The following is a 25161-nucleotide window of genomic DNA, read 5'->3' on the forward strand; positions in this document are numbered from 1 at the left end:
TCCCCAAAGTTATTTAGGTGCCTAACTCCCATTGGAACATATCCATCTAATTGTGCATCTCGACAACAGAAGAATGTGAGATTCACAACAATGCCTTCAATATCATGATTATCTCTGTATCTTTATTCCATTTGATTTCACATGCCGGGGATCCAATCCAACAATGAGATCCATGCAGAGTCCCAGAGAAGCCAGTGGGAGTCTGCTGAGACACAAGTATGCACCTATTGACTCCAAAGGATCCCATTGCAGGATTGAGACCAACATGGGAGTAATCACTAAAATCTTAATGCTTGTCTATGGCTATTTTGCTAAAGTGTTAATTATGGAGGTAGAGTATAGAGGAAATTTTTTTAATGTTTTATAATATTTAAAAGGAAAGAAAATGTATTGCACTTTAGGGATATTGGGTGAAATCCTGACCCCATTGAAGTCAGTCGGAGTTTTACCGTTGACTTCAGTGATGCTAGGATTTCACCCTTCTACCTAATCTGATCCACCTAAGTAATTATATTACGCCTATCACCATATAAGCAGGTGGTCACTATTGTTTCCTCAGATTTAGGTGAAGAAATTATTGTATCAATTTTTCTTAAAAGCCAGATTTTGATAAATGTTCTTTGCGAATGTTTTTATTTGTGCCTCATAAAGTAATAGTTTTGTGCAGTCTTGGTCTCTGTACTGTATAAGAATTATAGTCTTAGATTACGTGATTATGATTAAAGGATATTTTTAAAAGGTCCTTTATACCTCATCCTAGGATTCATTTTAATGTCACAAAGCCTATATTAAAGTACTTCATTATTCAGTGTTTCCTTATTTGATTCACAGATTGTGCAGGCCATCTCAAAAGGTACAGAGGGTGACTTATTTGTTCACTACATCTTTATGGACAATGAATTTGAGCTCCCAACTGGAGCAGGATTGCAGCTCCAAGTTGCTTTGTCTGGAATTGCAACTCCTGGAGCCAAGGCTGGGGTGAAGATTCAACCAAAGAATGTGAGTCTTAATTCCTGTCACAATATTACATTCCCCTAACAAGTGTGCCATCTCCTTTGGGCAAAAACCAGAGATATCAGCAGATTGTCAAAGATAATAAAGAATATTCCAGAAACAAAGATTAAATTATTAATTACAAAGCTTCCAGGTTGTCATTGGGTGAGGGCAATATTAAAATAATAAATTGAACAAAACAAATATTAAAATATACCTGGGTTTTATATATCTATCTAAGATTATTCATCCAAGTTAACCCAAGTTAACAGGCTAACTTCTCTGAAATCCTGAGTCACCAGAAATAGGTTTGAAACAAAATCTCCAATCCAAACATCTCTGAAATTTGGGGTTGTAAATTTTTGAATCTGCATCCAGATTTTGCATCTGGCCCCTATTTTGGTTATCAGCCAAATTAAAACCTTGAGCCTGAGTGGTCTTATACATTGGGAAAGTTTAGATAGATCTTTGGACCCATTCCTATTTGTCAAACCTTTTACTCACTGGAGCTTAGTATAATCCTTCCACTGTAGAAAAGTCTCTTCTGACTGGATTTAAATTGTGTGAGGCTCTCCAAACAGCCATTTTTTATTCAAAGTCTCTCTGCAGTGGGAACAGCTTCAACAAAAAGCAAGTTCACTGTCCCTGAGTTATCTCCCCCCATATTTGCTTCCCCACAAATATCACTTCCCTTTTCCTTCAGATTCTATAGTGTGTCTTAGGCCTGGTCTACACTGGGGTAGGGGGGGCAGATCGATCTGAGTTATGCAACTTCAGCTTTGTGAATAACATAGCTGAAGTCAACGTACTTAGACCTACTCACCGTGGTGTCTTCACTGCGGTGAGTTGTCTGCTGACACTTCCCTGTCGACTCTGCCTGTACCTCTCGCGGTGGTGGAGTATAGGAATCAATGGGAGAGTGCTCGGGGGTCGATCTAGATGCGATAAATCGACCCCTGCTGGATCGATCACTGCTCGCCGATCCGGTGAGTAGTATAGACATACCCTTAGGGACCAAACTTTACTGAATAACAACATAATTTGATAAATTAATGTACCAATATCTAGATCTAGTCCATCAATAAGAATGAGAACATTACTCTTATATTGATATTATCAGAACTAAACGATGTTCTTTGGGGAATGAAATATATCATTTTCTCTTTGCCCCATAGATGCAAGCAGACCTGGTCCTTAAACCCTCGATGGCAATTGAGTTTATAACTCATGTGGGAGTAAACATCCCAGCATTTGCTAGAAGTGGCGTGCAGATGATCTCCAACATATACCATGAGTCTGGAATTGAAGCCCGGGTTGGTTTGAGAGCCGGACAATTAAAACTCAGCATTCCTGCTCCAAAGGACCCTACCAAGCTCTTCAGCTTCAGGTATTTGGATCTGGATAAGAATATTGGCTCTTTCAAGATTGCATCCTCCTTTCCTTCTTGCTTTTTTGCTTCTGAATGATAAATATTGTACTGGATTTTATTTTGATGGTGATAGGCTTTTTTTGTTTTTGTTTTGGATTTCTTTCTTTATTTGTTTGTTTCTTTTTTGCTATTCTGGAAAATGACCGCTACTGTAAAGCTACGATAACTTCCTTCTCGGTGTAACGTAGTAGTCAGAGCAGACTAGGGACTGGGAGTAAGGCTTGAAAGATTCCTGAATTTGTTACTCACTTTCATAATATTTGCCAAGACACATAACCTGTTTATGCCTCAATTTCCCCTTTTATAAAATGCTGGTAATAGCAATACATATCTATGTGATGGGGGGTTAATTAATTATCATAACCACTTTGAGATTCTAAGATGAAAGGATCTGTATGCATGCAGGTTATTTATTATATAATAATTATTAATAAATAATTTTATCATGTTCTCACTACTTGCTATTTCCAAAGCCCTGTATTCACAGAATCATAGAATATCAGGGTTGGAAGGGACCTCAGGAGGTCATCTAGGGCAATGCCCTGCTCAAAGCAGTACCAACACCAACTAAATCATCCAAGCCAGGGCTTTCTTAAGCTTGTAATAGGTATATTTTTTCAGAAGGTTTTCACTTGAAAACTAATCTCATAAATAAATAGGATTTATCAAATAACAGTAATATTTAGATACATGTCTTGAGAATAACTAGGCTTATTTTTCTTTTCCAGTAATACATTACATTTGGTCTCTCCAACCAAAACTGAAGTGATTCCACCTCTGATTGAGAACAGAGAGTCGTGGACATCTTGCAAACCTTTCTTCGTTGGTCTAAATTACTGTACTAAAGTAGCTTACTCTAATGCCAGCTACACAGATGCAGCACCATACTACCCACTGACTGGAGAAACCAGGTCAGTCATGTCATCCTTCACTGTATCTATTTTTTGTCTATCCCACAAAAGTCAACTGTCCCTTTTATGGCTGCAGTACATATTGCTTTTTTTTTCATGTACTTTAATAAAAGACAGGCAGGATCAACTCAGAAACAAGATGGATGGGAATTGAGGTGATTTTTACCTTTTGCTATACTAATTGGATTTGTTAGTTACTAATATAGATTACCTTTTTCCCATTATGAATTCTCTAGGATTGAAATTGAAATACAGCCTACAGGACAAGTACAGGAATACTCTGCAAATGCTAACTATGGGCTACAGAGAGAGGGAAATGACCTGGTAGACACTTTGAAATTTACCACTGAGGCAAAAGGTAAGAATCTAAAGAACAATCAGATTTAGCTCATCTTTGAATTATGACATTGCCATTAAGAAAAATCAGATTAACAAAATTAGCATTGCTATTTACAACATACAATACAAAACAATTTTTGTACCCAAACCTGCAAATGCATGTCCTCAGTTTTATGTACATGAATAGTTCCAGTGCACAGGTGTTTGAAGGACCATAACTATATTTTGCATCTCAAAATGTTTTACTGTGTTAAATAATAAAATTACATTGATACATGAAAGCAATAAAGAAGGGAAATTACCCTATAAGCAAGAGAAAAGATACATTGTTAGGTGAAATATGAAAATAAATGGTTAGTCAATAATGCACAGAAATACTGAAAATCTGTTACAGAAAAAGATTTGCACCAATATCAGATTGTATGGAGAGACAAACTGAAGGAGATCAGTGATAGATAAAGAGAGAGAGCAAGCAGAGAGGTCATTAGAGACAATACAGAGACTCCAATAGGTTGGATGGAATCCTTAGAAATTTGAAAGAACAAGGAGAGCAAATTTCAACTTGTGTACTCAAATTGTTCTCTTCACTGTCTGCTTTAGATATTTGGGGTAATGCTATTTTCAGATGCTCATTTTTTTCATCCTTCCTTCTATAAAAGCCTAAAAAGACATCATTAATGTTTCATTTTTCAGGTGCAAGACAAACTGAGGCCACACTGACCTTCAGATACAACAGAGACAAGAAGATTTTGACCAGTGATGTGCAAATTCCAAAATTTGATATTGACTTTGGTACCAACTTCAGAGTCAATGATGAATCTACTCTGGAAATGAGGGCATATACCTTTATCTTAGACATCAGTAACAAGAAGATTCCTGAAGTTACTCTTACTGGTCGCATAAGGTAATCCCAAGACCCTGTAAGACATTCCGAATATTTTGAAACGAGGTAACTGAATATTTTATTAACAGTAGGGTTTTCAGGAGTACGTTCTTCTAGGTCAGGGGTCGGCAACCTTCGGCACGCAGCCCATCAAGGTAATCCGCTGGTGGACCATGAGACATTTTGTTTACAGTGACCGTCTATAGGCCTGCCCCCCCCCCCAGCTTCCAGTGGCCACAGTTTGCCGTTCCCAGCCAATGGGAGCTGCGGGAAGTAGCGCAGGCCACAGGGACGTGCTGGCTACTACTTCCCAGAGCTCCCATTGGCTGGGAATGGCGAACTGCATCCACTGGGAGCTGCGGGGGGCCATGCCTGAAGGCGGTCAACGTAAAAAATGTCTCGCAGCCCATCAGTGGATTACCCTGATGGGCCGCATGCTGAAGGTTGCCAACCCCTGTTCTAGATACACAGAGATTGTCCATCATCTACATGCACCATGTGACTTCTCTCTCTCTCTTCGTTCAAATCCCTCTTTAAAACACACTTCTACCATAAAGCCATTCATCTATAATCCACCACAGATAAATAAAAAGAAAGTAAGTATAATCCAGCTTCAGAATGGATCCTTCACACTATATATGGCATATATAATTTTGGTTACAAATTCTTTGAGGTAATTCCCATATCTTCTGTTATACTGGTAGAATGTCAAGTGTGCCATTGGCACTCAATACATAATAAGAATAAAAACATCAGAGAGCTATCTGTAAGAATCCCCACTCTTCATGGTAAGAATATTTCCTGTAGCATCTATGGAAGAGTTTATAATTAATGGCAGTTTTCCCTTCATCCTAAAATTGTCACAGAGCCACAGTGAAGTGAACTGCTCACTTTCTTTAATACCCTTCATTCTTCAACAGAATTCTCTTACCTTGATGCTGCCCCAGGGATCTTCCTCATGCAGAGCTGCCTGTAACACCAGTGGCATTAACAAAGTTCAAGTACCTTGATTCCCTTTCATTTACACCAACGTAAAATCACGATCAAGTCTACTCAAGTCAGCAAAGTTACAGTGGCGTAACAATCCTTAAGCTAGAGGAAGATCTGACTCAGTAGTAGACTCTTGCCCATAGCAGGCCAAATGCTTTAGTGTTTACTCAGTTGTTAGATAAAACTACTATTGATATCATTGGGAGTTTATCCTGAGTAAGGATTTTAGTATTTGGCCCATATATACCTGGACAGAAAGAGCTCCACAATAGTATTATAATAATTTTCCGTAATCAATGGGAATTCAGAGCACTCCATAGCTCAAGGGTCAAGTTCCTAGGTCCAAATAAACTCATTCTTTGTACCACCCAGAATTCCTTTTTGCAGTTTTAAATGCTATAATTGCTCCATAGTGTAGCCAAACAGGTGACATTCACATTTGCTACTATTTTGCTTTCACAGATATGATGGGAAGAAAGATGCAATGCTGGGAGGTGTCATTTCTATCCCTCGCCTACGGACTGAACTCAGAACTGAAGCATTGCTTCATCATTCACTGAACAGGGTTTCTCTTCAGATGGACTCATCTGCAACAACTTATGGGAACTCAATTTCAGAGAGAGTTGTTTTCAGATACGGTATGGGCATTTATCATGACATAGAAACTTCACCCATATGTGAAAACCATATATGTAATCTCCTGTTACATCCATTATCTAGTACTTCTCTATACACGGTGAGCCATACAAGAGTAACGTGATTTTGTTAATTTTTATCCTCCCCCCAACCCCGAATTCATGATTTTCAGATAATGAGAAGATTGAACTAGAGTGGAATTCAGGCACCAGCACGGCAGTGAAAAAGATGTCTGCCAACTTCCCTGTTGACTTTGCAGACTACCCGAAGGCTTTACAGAAGCATGCCAATGAGCTGCTGGACCGGAAAGTGGCCAATACAGATATGACATTGCGGCACATTGTCTCACAATTCATCGTGGTAAGTGTGAATATTTATTCTAAAAATATTATAGCTTGATCATGCAACTCTGAAGAGCAGTCCAACACATTTTACTGGGACTGCTTGTGTAAATAGTCACTTGTGTGTGGAAGAGTTGCATTATCAGGTCTATCTGCTCCTCTCCAGAAAAGCACACAATCATGTGCTTAACTTTAAACACATGGGTAGTCCCACTGGCTTAAAGCTAACAATTATTTCATACTACTCTGGAAAACACATCCACTGTGTCATTGCAGGCAACCCGTACCTGGCTGCAGAAGGCATCCAAGGATGTTCCCTATGCCCAAACTTTACAAGATAAGCTAAATGGACTGCAAGAACTGAACATTCAGACAATGGGGCTGCCTGATATTACCATTCCAGAAGAACTCTTCCTGAAAAGGTAAATGGAGAAATAAGAACAGTCACCACAGGGAACTGAAACTGGAAATTTGGTCATGTATTTTTTATTTAAAATATGATTGGATTTTGTTTTAGACAATAGCACATAATGACCATAACAAAGAATTGTAAGAGCAGAGATATATAATTATGTTTACTAAATGGCATATACATTTAATATGCAGGGGCCGAGCCTTAGCTAGTGACATTTGCCATAGCTCCACTGAAGCCAGTTTACACCAGCTGATGATCTGGCCCATCACATATAAATATATCATGCACTCCATATCCCTTAGCAGAAAATGAATTGTTTTTTTTATGCTTTTTTTCACTGTGGTAACGTGAAGCTAATATTAGGCAAAAGCATCTTCATTGCTTTCAGTCTGTTCGTGGGCAGAATATGGGTTGGGAACCAAGTGATCTTTCTCCTATGGTCTTACCAACTATGCCCATTATTATAACAGTGGGTAATTCTGCTGCCCTACACTACATTTTTGTTAACCATTTCAGATTCAGTGCCTCTGGTTTATTGGCCATTTCTTAAAAATCACAACTTTGTATTTGGGATTCCATGACTTTCAGATTGCTCCTTGGTGCCATTCACTTCCATTCAACAGCACACATTCTGCCTAGCTAATCTATCTGTCTTGAAGTTTGCACCATATTCATCCCTTTGGTATCTGACTGACATTTAGGACCATATTTTATATAACATATTTTCTGATACCCCAAGGTTCTAATACATTTCCAATTCTTGTGCTTCAGTAAAACTGTTTTGTAGACAGTCATATGTGCCAATGGACTTGGTCAATATTTTCTCCAATTCTGGAGTGGTCCTTATTGGTTTGTAGAGAACAACAACCTTAATCAAGTACAGCTGATAGAATAATTCATTACAAATCATGCTTGTGAATATAGCCCTTTTTTACTGTTTGCAAATTATTTATGAATCTGTCTTGATTTCAGCAAATGTATCTATTATTTGTTAGTATTCACAGAACAGTTTATTCAAACAATTTCAGCCCATGTGTGTTAGAAACTTCACTTTGACTATTTGGTATTCATTATTTGTGCTGTGCAATGGAGCATTAAATTATAAGTATTAATATTCTGGTAGCACAAAGAGATTCCAACCCTGGTTGTTCCAGCCACGGAGCACACGTAAAATAGCAGACAGTCTCTGTCCCAAACATCGTATAATCTACAGCCAGGTTAGAGAAACAGATACAGACAAACAACAACAAAAAGAACTTGCCAAAAGTACAGATCTTATAAATTACAATGCAATTTCTTCTCATTTTTCTCTGTGCATAACAATATCCCACACTACCACCAAACTTCCCTGTTTACAGCCGCCAGTCAGTTTTTCACAGTCACATGGTATTGTTTCTGATTGGATGGCTGGAACTTTTAAAGAAAAACAATAACAGGTATTGAAAGATGAGTAATGAGTAGTGTGTAATGATCAACACACTTTCCAGTATGAATTTTTGGATGAATAAATAATGTCTTCTAAAATTAATTAAATTTTGAGATATTCAAATAACCAGGAACTATCATAGAATATAATAATAATGAAGTCCTTGATGTAATACTCTACAAACATATCACTTTTATTCACATGAATATGAACAGATCCCTTTTTCTACTATTCCAAATACCATATTGCATAAGTGTGGCAATGACATCAGAGAGGAAGGGTTTCAAATCAAGACACACCAATTGGAGCACTTAGGGCATTATTCTGGGAGTTAGGAAAGTGGAGTCTTTTTTATATAGAATGTGACCTTGGTCAAAAGACTTTTTCTGTATTTGCCTCAGTTTCCTCATTTATAAAATGCATATTATACTTTCATCACTCTGTCTCTGACACCCATTCCCATACCAACATCTCTGTTCATTAATGTTCATAAAGCAGATTAAGATCCTCAAATGGCAGGTGCAAAGTATTCATTAGAGTAGAAAATAAGGAGCAAAATAAGAGTCTTGTGTTTAACTTCCTTGGAAAAACTCATTAGAGAAGCAACCAGCATGGTCTAGTCAATTTATCTTTGGGGGAAAAGGTTTAATTAGTGAATGTATGTGGAGTGCTGAGCTCAGACTAGATGATCATAATAGTTCTTTCTTCCCTTAAAATTAATGTATATATGAATTACCTCATTATCATTATTAATAATAACTACTTTTGTGTGTTTCATAGAGTTTTACATAGTGGGTAACTTTTGTGTTACAGTGATGGCCGGATCAAATATATTTGGAACAAGGACAATGTTATAATTAACATCCCATTGCCATTTGGCGGAAGATCATCGCATGACATAAGTCTGCCAAAGACCGTAAAAACACCTCAGTTGGTAATGAAATCAATTGGAATAAATGTGCCATCTCAGGAGTACCGACTTCCACTATTTACTGTTCCAGAGTCCTACCAACTCCGTGTGCCTTTACTGGGCAAGTTAGAGGTTTCTACAAATGTATATAGCAATTATTACAACTGGTCTGCATCTTATACAGTGGCTAACACCACAGATAATGTTTCCAGTATGAGAACTAGTTATCTGATGAAAGCTGATTCTGTTTTCGACCTACTTTCATACAATGTGCAAGGTAAGAATTTTTGTTAATAGTATTATACTTTTAAATCTACTTTTAAAATATCTATATTTTATATGTACTATGAAAAGCACATTCGTTTTCAAACTGTTTATTTAAAAAATGTTTGTGTAAACTCAAATCTTTTCTTCTTTTTAAAATATGTAATATGAAATTTATTTAATTAGGTGCTAAAAATAAATCCAGATAGTTTAATAAAAATTTCAGATCCAAATTTTCCAAGGGGCCCCAACCCAGCCTCTGAAGCCCTGCTCCTGAAAATACTTAAGCATATGAATAGTCCCATTAAGTTCAGTAGGAATCCTAAGTGCTTGCAGAATCAGGGCCTATGTTAGTATTTGCAATTATTTGTGCATGCAGTTCAGTTAGCTAAATCACAAACACTTTTATGTGCACAAACAGGTTTCCATGCAAATAGGCAGGTGCAGTTGTATTGCTATTATTATTGTTAATTATTGTATACAGCACCATAGTGTGTGTGTATGTGTGCCTATACGTATATATACAAAAACATATTTGTATGTCAACAAAGACCTTGCCCTGAAGAAATCACAGCCCAAGGATCTGATCTTGAAAGGAGCTAGGTTCCACAAATTCCTATTGAATTAACTCAAACTCCTATCTGAGAGGTCAATGTGTGCTCTAGACCGTTAGCTACTCTAAGGATTGGGTCATGAAACTGGGATTTTCAAAGGGAGCTCGGCACCTAAATCTAAATTTCAATGGGAGTTAGCTGCCTAACACCGTTAAGCTTTTTTGAAAATCCCAGCATGAAGCATAATAAAGTTGAAGACAATGAAAGAGATGTGTCATGAACACTGATTTGGATGATTTGTTTGGCATATAGTTTGTTCATTTCAAGTGTAAACAATGGTATGGCCTATTTCATCTTATAGATTTATATGTAATATCACAATGAGAGTTAATTTAAAGGCTGTTTTTGAAAATTTAGCCCCTATCAAACATCCAGTAGTATAGAAATGTTTAGTATTTACTTTACCAAAACAGTGTTTGCTTTTTGAACAAAATAATATGCAATTCTGAAAGCTTAATGATATCATACATAATATATCATTTTGTCTTGTAAGTAAATGTAAGATATTTATTATACCTTTATATCTTCTGTCTTCCCCCTTCCCAATCTCCTATTCCAGGTTCTGGAGAAGCATTTTATGATCAGAATACATTTGATTGCACATATGAAAGTTCCCTACAGCACAGACTCCTAGATTCAAATTTTAAATATATCAGGACAAACAAATATGAACCTACTCTCACTGTAAAACAGACCGTCTCACTTGCGGCATCTAGCACTCTGGGCACTCAGTTCTCCTTTTCTACAGATACGGATTTCAGCCAGAAAAATAATTTGAATATCAACAAAGTACAAATGGAAGGGGCTCTAAGAGTTGCTTCAGCCTTTGCTAAAGGAATTTACACTCTCTCAAGCACCTATAACAAAAACAGCCATGAGTTAACTGGGAAATCCAATCTGACGTTTGACTCATCTTACCTTCACGCTACCAACCAGATAACTGGCAAGCGAACTGGTGATGTACTGTCAGTCACTTCAGTCTCTAATATTCAGAGTGGTATCATAACAAACACAGCTTCACTGAAGTATGAAAAGAGCCAGCTGAATGTGAAGTCGGAAACAAATGGAAGATACCAAAACCTTGCGGGTCTCAACAAGTTTGAATTAATTTTGGCAAAGCAGATGGCTTCAGTTCGCTCTGAATACCAAGCAACTTACAAAGAAAACCGGTATTACACCCTTCTTTCAGGTTCCCTTAATTCCCAGGGTCTTGAACTAAATTGTGATGTTACTGTGAATGATCAAAGAAACCGAGCAGCACATAAGTCTACATTAAGGATTAACCAGGATGGTTTGGCCAGCAGCGCAACCACAAACCTGCAGTTTAATCCACTAATGTTGCAGAAAGAAATGAATGCTAGAATTGATGCTTCTGGAGGCACCTTGGCAGTTACTGCTAAGGGACGCTATGGTAAACACAATGCACAATTCAGTGTAGATGGAAGAATGGCCCTAATAGAAATAGCACTAGGAAGTGTATATCAGAGCACAGTTCTGGGCGTGGACAGCAAAAACGTCTTAAACTTTAGAGTTAATAGAGAAGGACTCAAGTTTTCAAATAACTTGGTAGGATCATACAAGGAAATGAATCTTGAGCACGTGAATGAGCTAAACATTCCTGGCTTATCCTTAACATTTACTTCAAAATTAGACAATACCATCAGCCCTGACAAGTCCCACAAGCATTATTTTGACCTACAACTGCAGCCCTATTCACTCACAGCTAAATTGAACAATGACTTAAAATACAATGAAACTGGTATAACCAATAAAGCACAGTTGCGACTGGAGCCACTGAAGCTGACGCTGACTGGTAATGTGAGGGGGGCCTACGGAACAGATGAAGTGAAGCATACATACACCATCACTTACGCTGATCTGGCTGCAAATATTAAAACAGACACAGCTGCAAAAATTCAAGGCACAGCACTCATCCACAAAATTAACCTGGATGTTGCAGGTCTTGCTTCTTCCATTACTATCTATACAAACTGTGATGCAAAATCCCTGCATTTCACCAATGTAGTACGTTCTGCTATGGCCCCATTTACTGTCACTGCTGATGTACACACCACTGGTGATGGGAGACTATTTGCTATGGGAGAACATACTGGACAACTATACAGCAAATTCCTGTTTAAGGCAGAGCCCCTGGCTTTCACTTTCTCCCATGATTACAAAGGATCTACCAGCCACAGCCTAACTACTGGAAAAAAATACACTACATTACTTGATAATAAAATCCATATGCTTTTCACTCCATCAGAGCAGTCAAGTGCCTGGAAATTGAAGAGTCAAGTGAACAATAATGTATACACACAGGACCTCGGTGCTTACAATGATGCCAAAAAAACTGGTGTCGAACTTAGAGGACAAGCTTTAGCTGACCTCACTTTAATGGACTCACCAATTCAAATACCATTAATGCCTGAACCAATTAATTTAATTGATGTTTTAGGTCTGAGGGATGCCGTGGAACAACCTCAAGAATTCAGCATCTCTGGCTCTGTGAAATATGATAAGAACAAGGACGAGCATGTTATCAACCTGCCATTCCTAGAATACCTGCCCGCTTACTTTGAACAAATCAGGGGTGCGATTCTATCCAAACTGCAGTCTATACAAAGGTACTTTAAAAGCATAAATATAGATCATTATATGAGGAAATACAGGGCAACTATGGATAAGCTCCCACGGCAGATTAATGACTACATGAACAAATTAGATTTCAAAAACAAGGTTAACGGCATGAAAGAGAAATTGGTTGCTTTCACAAAGGACTATAGAATAACAGCTGATGACCTCCAGAGTGCACTGGAAAATGCCAGAATCAATTTGCAGGAAGCACTGTCTCAGCTGCAAATTTACCTGATACAAATTGAGCAACATATCAGAGATAATTATGATCAGTATGACATTAGAACAGCTATTGAAAAACTGATTGACCAAATAGTTGAAAAAATTAAAGTTCTGGATCAACAGTATAAAATCAGTGCAACGACGATTAACACTATTCAAAACTTACAGTCCATTATTTCTCAGTATGACCCAAGCAAAATAGAAAGCAGTGCAAAAGCCTGGATTCAAAATATGGATGCTGAGTACAAAATCATAGCTCAGGTACAAGGAAAGCTAGAACAGCTCAAGAGTCAGATTCACAAGATTGATGCCAAACATATTGCAGAAAATTTGAAACAACAGGTACAGTCTGTTGACATTAAAAAGCTTTTAGAAAAAATCAGGAGTTCATTACCAGTTCAAAAAATGAATGAAATTATTGAACAAATTAAAGATATTCTCCTAAATTTGATGGAGGATTATGAAGTTGCTGAGAAGATCAGTGCTTTCCGAGGCAAAATGCATGACATGATCATGAAGTATGAGATTGACAAGCAGGCTCAGTTTCTAATGGACAGGATGATACAATTGTCTGACCAATATAAAGTGAAAGAAACTGTCCAAAAGCTAACTGTTTCCCTGAAAAAAATTGACATAAGATCATTCTTTGATAAAATTGTGAGTATTATTGATGATGCTGTCAAGCAAGTACAAGCATTTGATTATCAAAAATTGATGGATGAAGTCAACAAGTTCCTTGACATGGTTATAAGCCAGCTAAAGTATTTTGACTATAATCAGTTTGTAGATCAAACAAACAACAAAATCCGGGAAATTACCCAGAAAATCAATGATGAACTCAGAACCCTAGAACTCCCACAGAAAGCAGAAGCATTAAAACAGTATATGAAGGATGTCAATGCTGCGGTTTCAAAATTCATAGAACAATTAGGAGACACCAAGCTTACAGCAGTCGTTGATTGGTTCAGGGACCTCCTAAGTTCAACAGCGTTTGCTGATCTGAAAGTCAAGCTAAATGAAAACCTGGAAGATCTACGAGACAGGATTTATCAAATGGACATTCCAAAAGAATGCCAGAGATATCTTCAGAAGGCAAGCCAGTTCTACAATACCATTGTTGCATATATTTCTGACCAATGGAACATTGCTTCTAAGAAGATTGCTCTTTTAGCTGAGCAGTATGATGTAAAAAACTGGGCTGAAAAAGTGAATGTGTTTGTTGAAACAGGTTTCAATGTTCCTGAAATCAGAACCATCATAGTCAACATACCTGCCTTTGAAGTCAGTCTCCGAGCTCTCCGGGAAGCGACATTTCAAACACCAGATTTCATAGTTCCATTAACTGACCTGCATATCCCCTCTTATCAGATCCACATAAAGAAACTTAAAGACATACAAATTCCAGTCAGGTTTACTACCCCAGAATTTACTATTCTAAATACCTATAAGGTTCCTTCCTATACAATTGACCTGAATGAAATCAAACTGAGGATTGTGAAAACAATAGACCAAATGATGTCCAGTGAATTTCAGTTGCCAGTACCTGACATGTATTTTAGAGAACTAAAGATGAAAGATATGCTTTTTTCTGACATTTCTTTCCCAGAAATTTATATACCTGAGCCACAAATACCTGAATTCTTGATCCCTAAACTCAATCTAAATGAGTTCCAGATTCCTAACATTCAGATACCGGCATACCAGCTGCCACGTATTCCACACACAGTCACTGTCCCTACATTCGGCAAACTGTCTGGTACTTTCAGAATAGCTTCTCCATTCTTCACACTGTCCACTCTTGCTGACATTCAGAACACTACAGCTTCCGTAAACAGCCCAGAATTTGTAGCCACTGTTTCAGCTCAAGCAACATCCAGATTAGATTTCCTTGCTTTCACTGTGAACGCAGATGCACGCCTCTCAGCCCCTGAGATGCAGCAACTGATTCTTAAAGAAACCATGAAGGTCACCCATAAACTCCTTAAAGTTGATCACAACAGTGAAGTGATATTTTTAGGGACTTCTGTACAGGGGAAAGCTGAAACTACTACAAGCTTACGTACTACAAAGAATTTGATGGAAGTACACAACAACTTACTAGTCCAGCTACAGAGGAAAATTTTGATGCAGAGCAAGACAACGTATTCTCACAGACTGAACATTCCGCAAGCTGATCTCTCCAGCCAGGCTGATCTGATGAATGACATGATAACAGAGGTAGAAGCAGGACACATATCATTTACTTCCAGTGGTAAAGGAAACTGGAAATGGGCTTTTCCTGATTTCTCTGATGAAGGCACCCATGACTCCCGTGCCACTTTTACGATTGAGGGTCCCTTTATTGCATTTGCTGCTGAAAACAGGATAAATGATAAATACTTGAAGCTCAACCAGAAAGTGAATTATGAATGTGGTCTCCTAAATTATGCAACACTTCAGCTTCAGTCTGAAGTTGAGTCGCAACATGTGGGTCATAGCAATTTAAGTGTACAAGGCACAGGGCAGCTAGCAACGATGAAAGTAGAAATAAAAGGAAATCATGAGGCTAAGCTCAATGGGAGAGTTGCTGGAACCATAAATAATAATATTGCCTTGTTGGTGCAGCCCTTTGAAGTTAGCATATCAACAAACAATGATGGGAATGTGAAAGTTAGTTTTCCATTGAAGGTGACTGGAAAAATTGAATTTCTGAATAATTATGGTCTGGTGCTCAGTTCCTCTGTTCAGCAAGTCCACTGGCAAGCTAATGGCAGGTTCAATCAGTACAAATATTCCCACAGCATGTCTGCTGGGAACACTGAAGACAAGATTGAAGCTCGTGTGGAAATGAATGGTGAAGCCAACCTGGACTTCCTAAATATTCCTCTATCAATTCCTGAACTTCACATTCCTTATGTTGGAATCAAAACTTCTCAGATGATGAAAGGGTATTCACTTTGGGAACAGACAGGCCTGAAGGATTTATTGAAGACTACAAAGCAATCATTTGATTTAAATCTGAATGCCCAATATAAGAAGAACAAAGACATGCACTCACTCCCTCTTCCCTTAAAAGCAGTGCATGAAGCAATTAATCAGTACATCATCTTCTTCAATAGACATTTTGAGAAAGGAAGGGACAATGCATTAGATTTTCTCACCAGTTCATATAACAAAGCCAAGATAGAGTTTGACAAATATAAAGTAGAAACTTCAGTCAACAAACTACCACGGACTTTCAGGATTCCTGGATATACCATTCCTATTGTGAACATCGAGGTGTCTCCCTTTACGGCAGAGCTGCCAGCATTTGGTTATGTGATCCCCAAAGAAATAAGCACAACAGGCTTCACCGTCCCACTTATTGGGTTTTCAGTACCGTCTTACACATTAGTCCTACCGTCGCTGGAGATGCCAGTCCTTCATGTCCCCAAAGATCTGCGCACACTTAAGCTTCCTAAATTCACAGTGCACAGCCCATCAAACCATATCTTGATTCCTGCCTTGGGAAACATTACCTATGACTTTTCATTTAAATCCAGTGTGATTACCTTGAATACAAATGTTGGGCTTTTCAACCAGTCCGATGTTGTTGCTCGCTTCAGTTCCTCGTCTTCTTCTGTCATTGATGCACTGCAGTTTAATTTAGATGCTACAACAAGCCTGACGAGGAAAAGGGGTTTGAAACTGGCCACAGCATTGTCCCTGAGTAATAATAAATTTGTGGAAGGAAAGCATGACAGCACTGTTAGCCTCACAAAGAGGAACATGGAAGCTTCCGTGACAACAAATGCAAAGATCAGCATGCCAGTTTTTAAAATAAATTTCAAGCAAGAGCTTACAGGAAACACTAAGTCCAAGCCTACTGTTTCCTCAGCAATGAATTTAAATTATGATTTTCAGACTCTTAGATATGGTGCCAGTGCTAAAGGTGCAGTTGATCACAAACTTACTCTAGAAAGTCTTACATCTTACATTTCTGTAGAAACAGCAACAAAAGGAAATATCAATGGAATGTTATACACCCTAAATCCATTTTCTGGGATGCTAATCCATGAGGCAAATACCTACCTGAACTCTAATGGAGCTCGCTCCTCAGTCAAGCTGGAGGCTAATTCTAAAGCAGATGGAATCTGGAATGTGGAAATGACAGAAAAAGTGGCTGTTGAAGCATCTACACATCGTGTTTATGCAGTCTGGGAGCACAATGGGGAAAACTATGCACAGTGTACCCCTCTTCTGAGAACTAGAGGGACTCAGAGCTGCAAAGTAACCTTAGAACTGGTTCCTTGGAGTATGTCAGCATCTCTTCAGCTACAAGCTACTCAACCAAATTCCTTCCTGGACATAGCGTCAGTTAATCAGGAAGTCTTAATGAACATCAACACTGAAAACCAGAAACTTGGCTGGAAGGGTGAAGGCCAAATTCAGTCATTATCTCTCAGTCATGATATGCAGTTATCAAATGAAAAATCAAAGGCACAATTTGACATTTCTGGATCTTTGGAAGGACAGGTCAATTTCCTCAGGAACATTGTGTTTCCAGTTTATGAAAAGAGTTTATGGGATATCTTGAAACTGGACCTCACTACAAATGCTAACAAGAAGCAGTACTTAAATACTTCTGCATCCATAGTTTATACAAAAAGTGAAGACGGTTACTTTTTCCCTATATATGTGAACAGACTGGCTGACGGCTTCACAATCACTGTTCCTGAGATGCAACTAGAAGCTCCAAATCCAGTTCTCACAACTCCAGAATTTCAAGTTCCTTTCACAACCCTGCAAGTTCCATCGTATACCATTGACTTGAGAAATATAAAAGTTCCACACATGCTAAGCATAATGCCTTTTGACATCAATTTACCCTCTCTGCCAAGAATGAGATTCCCCAAAGTAGATGTAGGAAACAAGTACATTACACTGGAAGAATATAAAATTCCTTACTTTGAGGTGACAGTACCTCAGTACCAAATAACTCTATCTCAGTTCACTCTTCCAAAAAGCATTTCCCTTGGTAATATGTATGTGGATCTGAGTGAAGTGGCTAATAAGATTGCAGACTTTGACTTGCCAACAATTACAATTCCTGAGCAGAAAATAGAGATCCCACCTCTCAAAATGTCTTTGCCTGCTGGAATTTATTTCCCTGCATTCGGTGCTTTGACTGGATCTTTCAGAGTTGCTTCACCATTGTATAATGTCACCTGGAAAACAGACCTGAAAAACAACACGGACTCTTTTAGATATTCCATTGATTCTACCTCCAGTTCAACACTACAGTTCCTGGAATATGACCTGGAAGGTAAGATGAACTTTGGAATTTCATACTCCAAAATTTGAGTTGAAAATGTTAACATTATTTTTTTCCAAATATTATTTTGTGTTTGAAGTGCAGTTGTACTGTGAAAGAGGGATGTAAAAGAGGATCCCTTTTCCTTCTCTGTGTTCAGTTTAGTGACAACATAACTTTATATCTTCTCACTCCTGTTAGCTCTGCTTAGTCAGTACAGCTAAAAGAAAGAGAGCTAGTTTCTGTTCCTTCTTGCACATCATCAACCCATTTATTTTTAGTAAGTCTCAATTAAAGGTTCAATCTTTTACACCTGTACAAATCAACCAAAAGCTCAGAGGGTTGCACAGGTTTAACTAAGGGCATAATTTGTTCTGTAGCAATCTTTTCATTGACTTGAAAGGGCTCTGGATTAGTGAGGCTCTATCACTGGTAGTAATGCAGAATCCAGCTTGACTGATCCCAAGCTCAGTTTGTAAGGCTGGCAGTTAAAAAAATACCCATCTTTTTGCTTGGAAACTGAGCACATTTGATTTAAAAATTATTGAAACACACACTCGGAATGCCACAAAAACATTTTTAGAGCCACTTTTCTGAGCGCTACCAAACGTCAAAGTTATAGTAAAAACATGAGGTAAATTTAACATGACATGCTGTAGAAGAGAAAACTCAATTTATATTCCGTATCAAGGGCAAAAAGCAAAGCAAAAGGGCCTTTTATATCCAAATTACAATAAAAGACATGAAGAAGGAATTATAAACTTCCCAATTTTAATTTCCCTATTTTTCCCTACTTTTCTAGCTACAGTACATATCTTGCATTTTAAAATGTCTGGGACAAAACAGATACATGCATATCCTTTTGTACTTTGTATTGTGGGCATCTAACTTCTTACCACACAGTGGTGTGTGACTGTGGAACCACAGTTATGTATCCAGCTGAAATACAGGATACCATGTGATGTGGTTTCTGCAGTGATTCCAGAAATTCAGACAATGCGAAATCTCTCTTTTGCAGCTGTAGCAACTACCAGATATGAAGGTGATGTGTTTGTGACAAAGGCAACAGGCAGCTTTTCACATCGTGACATGAGTGTGGAGTACAAGGAAGATCTGACCATGCAAGGATTTAGGTAAAGATTTGTTCAGGTGACATGGTTTATAATAGACAAAATGACAAGAGACACACTATGGCTTAGAAACCTAATTCCTACAAAGCACTTTGTGGTAATTATAAAGAATAAGTGTCCTCCCTTTGCTCCCTCACCCTCACCACTCCACTCCCATTAGATAACTGGGAATCTGGAAAACACTCTTTTTGCATCTGATTGTTCTGAATAGCCTGCCATTTCACATAACTGGTGAGATGTAACTAAGGTTTTCCTATAATCAAAGATCCTGCTTTTCAGCACAGCCTCCATTGAGGCTCTGTTTCTGTGAGCACAAGTCATTGGAAACCTAATTTTTCACCCACAATCATTTATGCTCAGAATTACAGTGACCTGGATGTCCAACTACCTGATTTCATCTGCTTAGTAACAGTGACCGCAAGTAACAATAACTGTGGGCACAAAATTTTTACCTACACTTATTTGTGCCTGCAGTACACAGATGGAAAAAGAAGTAGACTAGTTTGTAAAAATCTGACTTTATAAGCCATAAGAATCAGCTAACAACATTAAGGGCCTATTTTGCAGTCCTAATTCAAGCAAAACTCCTGACCAACCTCAGTATGGAGTTTTGCCTGAGAAAACAGTGTAGGATATGACCCTGAATTTGCATATGTGTTAGTCAGAGTCCCAAGATAAAATGTTGATAGTAAAACTCTTAGTTTTCTTTTGCTTGCTTTGGCTTTGTTTATACTTGTATTAATCACGAGAGATACTGTACAAAAACATACTGCAATATGTATTTCTTTAGGAGCTGCCCTGTAACTTAGCATTCACTCGTTTCTTAAACACTGTTTGTTCTTGGTTATATCAGAGTCTTGGCCCAGACTGTATCACTAAATATCATCAGCCCAACCTTTACCGATGTTCAGATGCGTTATTGGGGAGATAGCCACAGGATCTCCTCATCAGTATCTTCACCTTCTGCGGGCACCCTGGGTTTTCGTGTTGAGATGGACACAGATATTCTCCAGGGGAAAATTTACTACCAAACTCAACAGGTAGGCAAGGCTTGAAATGAAGCAAAAAGACACAATGGGGCTTGGGATTTTACCTTTTAAAGTGACTGTAATGCTTACTAAAGGGGTTAGAGTGATAGTTTTGAAAACTGATCTCTGTCCAAGGAAAACATACCATAAACCCTGCAATGTGAGCTTCCTTTACTCCATCCAATCTCATCAATATGACTTAACCCCAGTCTGGAAGTAATATCTCTGTAAACACTTTTAGAGGTAAGAAAATCGTTCAAGCGCCCTATCTATTTAGCCTTGGCAGAGCCTTGAGATCACAAATATGCATCCATTAGGCAGTGGACAGAGGGCATCAGACTAATTGTGTATAAACCACTGTACAACCATCAGATTATTTTATGAACTAACTGAGGATTGAGTCGGTACAGCAGGTATGGTGCATACGTTGCTCTATAATGCACTGCACTACTTCCTCTTTGTCCTTCAAATCACTGCAAAGCAATTTCCAATGCATTGAAGGTGTGGGAATGTGAAGGGATATTGATTTGTTCTTCATTGACATCTCTTGTTATGTGATTTTTCTTCTGTTGGGGAAAATGGATTGCATAACTGGTCATATGTAAGATCGGTGTTCATAAAATTGAGGTTCTACTGTACTTGTAATTACTGTAGAAATGCCCAAACTAGAAACAGCAACCTAGAAGTGATGGTAATGAAATACTGAGCCTAAGTTCTAGCTCCCTGTCAAGGATCTTGTGTGGAATCGTTAACACATCACAGGTATATTGTGAGGCACAGAGCTAAAAGCCACTTATTGGGTTTGGCAACAAAAAATGCCATTCCTGAAAGTCTACCACAATAACTTCAAAATTAGAGACTTAATATTCCAAGACTGTGATATGTTCATTTAGATATCACATAAAACTCACAATTTAACTTGTGTAAAATTGAAATCAGGGAAAGGCATTTACTTTCTTAGGGTCTGATTTAGCAACCCTTAATCATACTGAGTAACATTTATGCTAGTAGTCTTGTTGATTTAAAGCACTGGAGGATCACAAACTTGTAATGCTTTTGTAGTAAGACAGTGGATCTCTTTCAATTCATCATGTAAAATAATTAAATAGAATCTTAACACTAGTATGACATGCTTAGTGAATGAGCAGAACTGACACCTTACCAAGTAATTCTTGCATCTTGCTTTGATACAATTAACAGGTAATACAAAGGAATCAGAAAGATGTTATAAAAAATAATGAGACCAAATTCTGCCCTGATTTACTTTCTTATCCCACTATTTTTAGGTGTAAGGACAGAATTTAATCCAATACAGCATTTAAAGACATGCAGACACATGATAGACAAAACTGAGTTTATATTAAAATGAATTGAATGCAAGATAAGAAAATGCCTATCTAAAATCTCTCTATAATTTAGGGTCATGTTTTTAGAACAGAAGTAGCATGTAATAATATTTTATTTGTTTGAATTGGAATCTATTTTTTCACTTATACCATTTTGGATTTTCAGCCTGCCTCTCAGAATGAAATTGACATATTAAAAAGTGAGATATCATTCAAGAAACCTGACCTGATTCAGATCAAAACTAACTGGAACGATGCTGCTGCTACAGACATGCTGAGCAGTCTAAAAGAAAAGGTACCTACAATGACGGAGGCTCTCTATAACAGTATTAACAAGTACCACCATGAGCATACAGGAATGGGAATCAGTGCTGCCACCCTAAAGCTGAAGAACATCATGCAAAACAAGGCTGAAAGAACATACCAATTAGCCGCAAGAAAAATAGATGAAATAGATCTTCACCTTAGAAGAGCTGCCTACCAGGCCACTGGGAAATACCAAGAGATGACAGTCAAAGCTAAACAGTTATATCAAGAAGCAGCAGATCAAGCAGACCAGATTGACTACCAGCAAATAAGAGCAAAGGTTTTTGATGCTACAATGGAGGTAATAAGGGAATACCACAAGAGGATAAAGCACCTGATTGACTCAACCATCGAATTCCTGAAGATCACAAAATTCCGGGTCCCTGGACTGGCTGAGAAGTACACCGGTGAAGAACTCTATGTAATGGCTACAGAGAAGGCAGCAAAAGCTACTGATCTATGCATTTCAAAAATGCAGGAGTATTTCAACGTTTTGATTGTATTTGTCAATGAGACGGAAGTTAAAGTTCCTGCATCTGACAGAATTCTCAAAGGCAGTGAAGTGCTTGATCAAATTAAAGAAATGCTAAAACATTTGCAGAACAAAGCCAGACAGATATTTGCTACTCTTCAGGAGGCTGACTTTGCAGAAAAGCTTAGGCAACTGAAACAATTAGTGCAGCAAGTTTTCCAAAACATAGAAGAAATTATTAGAAACTTACAATCGAAAAACTTTGAAGAGATTAAAGTTCAAGCACAACAGATGTACAGTGATACCATCAACTCAGACTATGCAGAAAAATTGAGATCCTTAACAGAGAATATTAAAACACACCTTTCTCAGTTAAAAGACTTTAGCCAGAAGACATTTCAAGAGATTTCAGAGAAGCTACATCAGATTCTTCTATATGTAAAAGCACTGCGGGAAGAATATTTTGATCCAAGTTTAGTTGGGTGGTCAGTCAAATACTATGAAGTGGAAGACAAGGTGCTAGATTGGTTAAAGAATCTAATGGATGCTCTAGTGGACTGGCATGCCAAATACATTGGAGATACTGCTGACTTGGTTTCACGTCTGACTGATCAAGTACGAGAATTTGGGGAAAACCATGGCCAGAGGTATTATGATCTGGTTACTGATGCTGATGGAAAAGGAAAACAGAAAGTCATTGAGCTCTCTTCTGCTGCTCAGGAAAAGATCCGATATTGGTCTGAAACTGCCAAAAGGAGTTCTGCTGAATATAACAAACTAGTCAAAGTGAAAATACAAGATGCCTATGACCAACTCAGCGAAGCCTATGAAAGGCTAATTAGTGCGACACAAAAATTAATTGATCTGACTATAGAAAAGTACTCTACGTTCCTCCAGTACATCACAGAACTTCTCCATCATCTTGAGAAAATGACAACTGATAGCATAAGGCCATACATAGCTGTTCGTCAAGGAGAGCTTAGAATAGATGTGCCTAAACCATTTGACTGGCAATCAGTTTATCAAATGACCCAAAAACATGAGGAGGCACTCAGAAAAAAATTGGAAATAACACGCATGTTGATTCAGAAAGGCATGGACCAAGACTCCAAGACATGGATAGAACTGCAAACATTTATTGACCAGCAGCTTGCTGATGAGCAACTGAATACTCAGCAGATTATGGAAAATATACAGCAGCACATAAAAGCCTGAATGGACATGTAGAAGAGCAAAAATCACAAGTTTGTGTCACACTGTATTTAAAAGATGACAGCAATCAACATACTGGAACTTTGGGAAGATACTGTCTGAGTTTGTACTTGTAAATGAAACCGAATAATCTACAGCAGGTTATTTTAATGTGCTTCAAAAGCCAATAAATGAATTCTTTATTATATTTTGGTGTTATTCATTATAACCAGTTTTACTTGGGCCATGAGCCTGATCCATTAGGAACAATGGAAGCCTTTACATTGACTTCACTGTGTGTTGGACCAAGTCAATACTATACAGTAAATTTTGTAAATAGTCTCGAAAGCTAGGGTTTCAGATAAAGGTCAGATTTGTGAGCCTGTTAAAGAACAACTTGGAAATTCAAATGCAATTATTTCAAAGTATAGAAATTAACCACAAAATTACCCTCATAGTTATCTCTGGAAAAAAAAGAAAAGGAGATGAATATGTGCACTGCAAACAAACCAAAGAAGAAAGTAAATAAATTCTGGGATTAAAATCAAGAAGGAAAAATTCCTCCCATTGTAAAAAAAAAAAAGTCAGATAGTTTCCTCAACTAAATTATAAAAATTAATAAATAAATATATAATGCTTTGTTAAAAACAAACAATAAACAAAACGTGTATCTAGCAGTATTATTTAGAAAAATAGACCATGAATTTCAGGAAAAAATAAATTATTGTTCTGGGCTAATGTGGTGACCCAGAAATTTAGGGATTTTTCTGATTTTTGTTGCACTGAAAAATTTTAGGTTTTTCATCACATTGTATGGCTATGTTATTATTCACAAGTTTTACTGCCAACATTGATCACCATAGGAGTCAGAGGGAGTTTTACTATTGTCTCCCATGGCCTTGGGGTCAGGTGTCATATGAAAGAAACACCAAAATATGAAATTTCAACTCAAATGCTGGAGTCTTCACTCAAAAATATTTCCATCTCTGAGAGAACGTGTGGACATATTTTTTTCAGGTTTATATACAACTGTTAGAATGCGCTGTAGATACTCCTTCCAAAAAGGCCCAGAAAAAGCTGAAATAATGGGCTTTTTACTCTTTGTTGCCTCATTCAAAATAAACTCTTTTAAAATGTCACTAGAAATTTTGTGAGTATGTTTATTTTGGTGTAGTTAGTTCACCCCACATTTTTTTTTCTATGTTTATTCATGGGAAAGGGGTGCTTTTATACGAGGTTTTGTGTAGCACACGTTTCTCATGTGCCTCTACACCACCATGATCAGGATGCTTTTGGAGGCAGGGTTCATTCCATGGTGTAATTGTGAGCTATGCCATTATCAGATACCATTAATAATTATACCATTAATAATGGGAATCAGATGGGCAAGACTAACCCAGAGAAAC

General features: G+C 37.8%; 1 protein-coding gene across 1 annotated transcript in view; it reads left to right on the plus strand.

Annotated features, from left to right (window-relative positions):
- Positions 1-24901, plus strand: part of APOB (apolipoprotein B) — a 50296-nt gene extending 25395 nt beyond the window's left edge. The window contains exons 17-29 of the mRNA XM_048845603.2: positions 832-999; positions 2169-2380; positions 3151-3333; positions 3570-3691; positions 4366-4576; positions 6008-6183; positions 6354-6541; positions 6799-6944; positions 9177-9550; positions 10711-18294; positions 19301-19415; positions 20266-20452; positions 21953-24901. Of these exons, the coding sequence (XP_048701560.2) occupies positions 832-999; positions 2169-2380; positions 3151-3333; positions 3570-3691; positions 4366-4576; positions 6008-6183; positions 6354-6541; positions 6799-6944; positions 9177-9550; positions 10711-18294; positions 19301-19415; positions 20266-20452; positions 21953-23779 (11493 nt within the window). The 3' untranslated portion in view covers positions 23780-24901. The remainder of the gene's footprint in view (positions 1-831; positions 1000-2168; positions 2381-3150; positions 3334-3569; positions 3692-4365; positions 4577-6007; positions 6184-6353; positions 6542-6798; positions 6945-9176; positions 9551-10710; positions 18295-19300; positions 19416-20265; positions 20453-21952) is intronic.
- Positions 24902-25161: the final 260 nt, after the last annotated feature.

The sequence above is a fragment of the Caretta caretta genome, chromosome 3, assembly GCF_965140235.1.
Source record: "Caretta caretta isolate rCarCar2 chromosome 3, rCarCar1.hap1, whole genome shotgun sequence".
Classification (NCBI taxonomy): Eukaryota; Metazoa; Chordata; order Testudines; family Cheloniidae; genus Caretta; species Caretta caretta.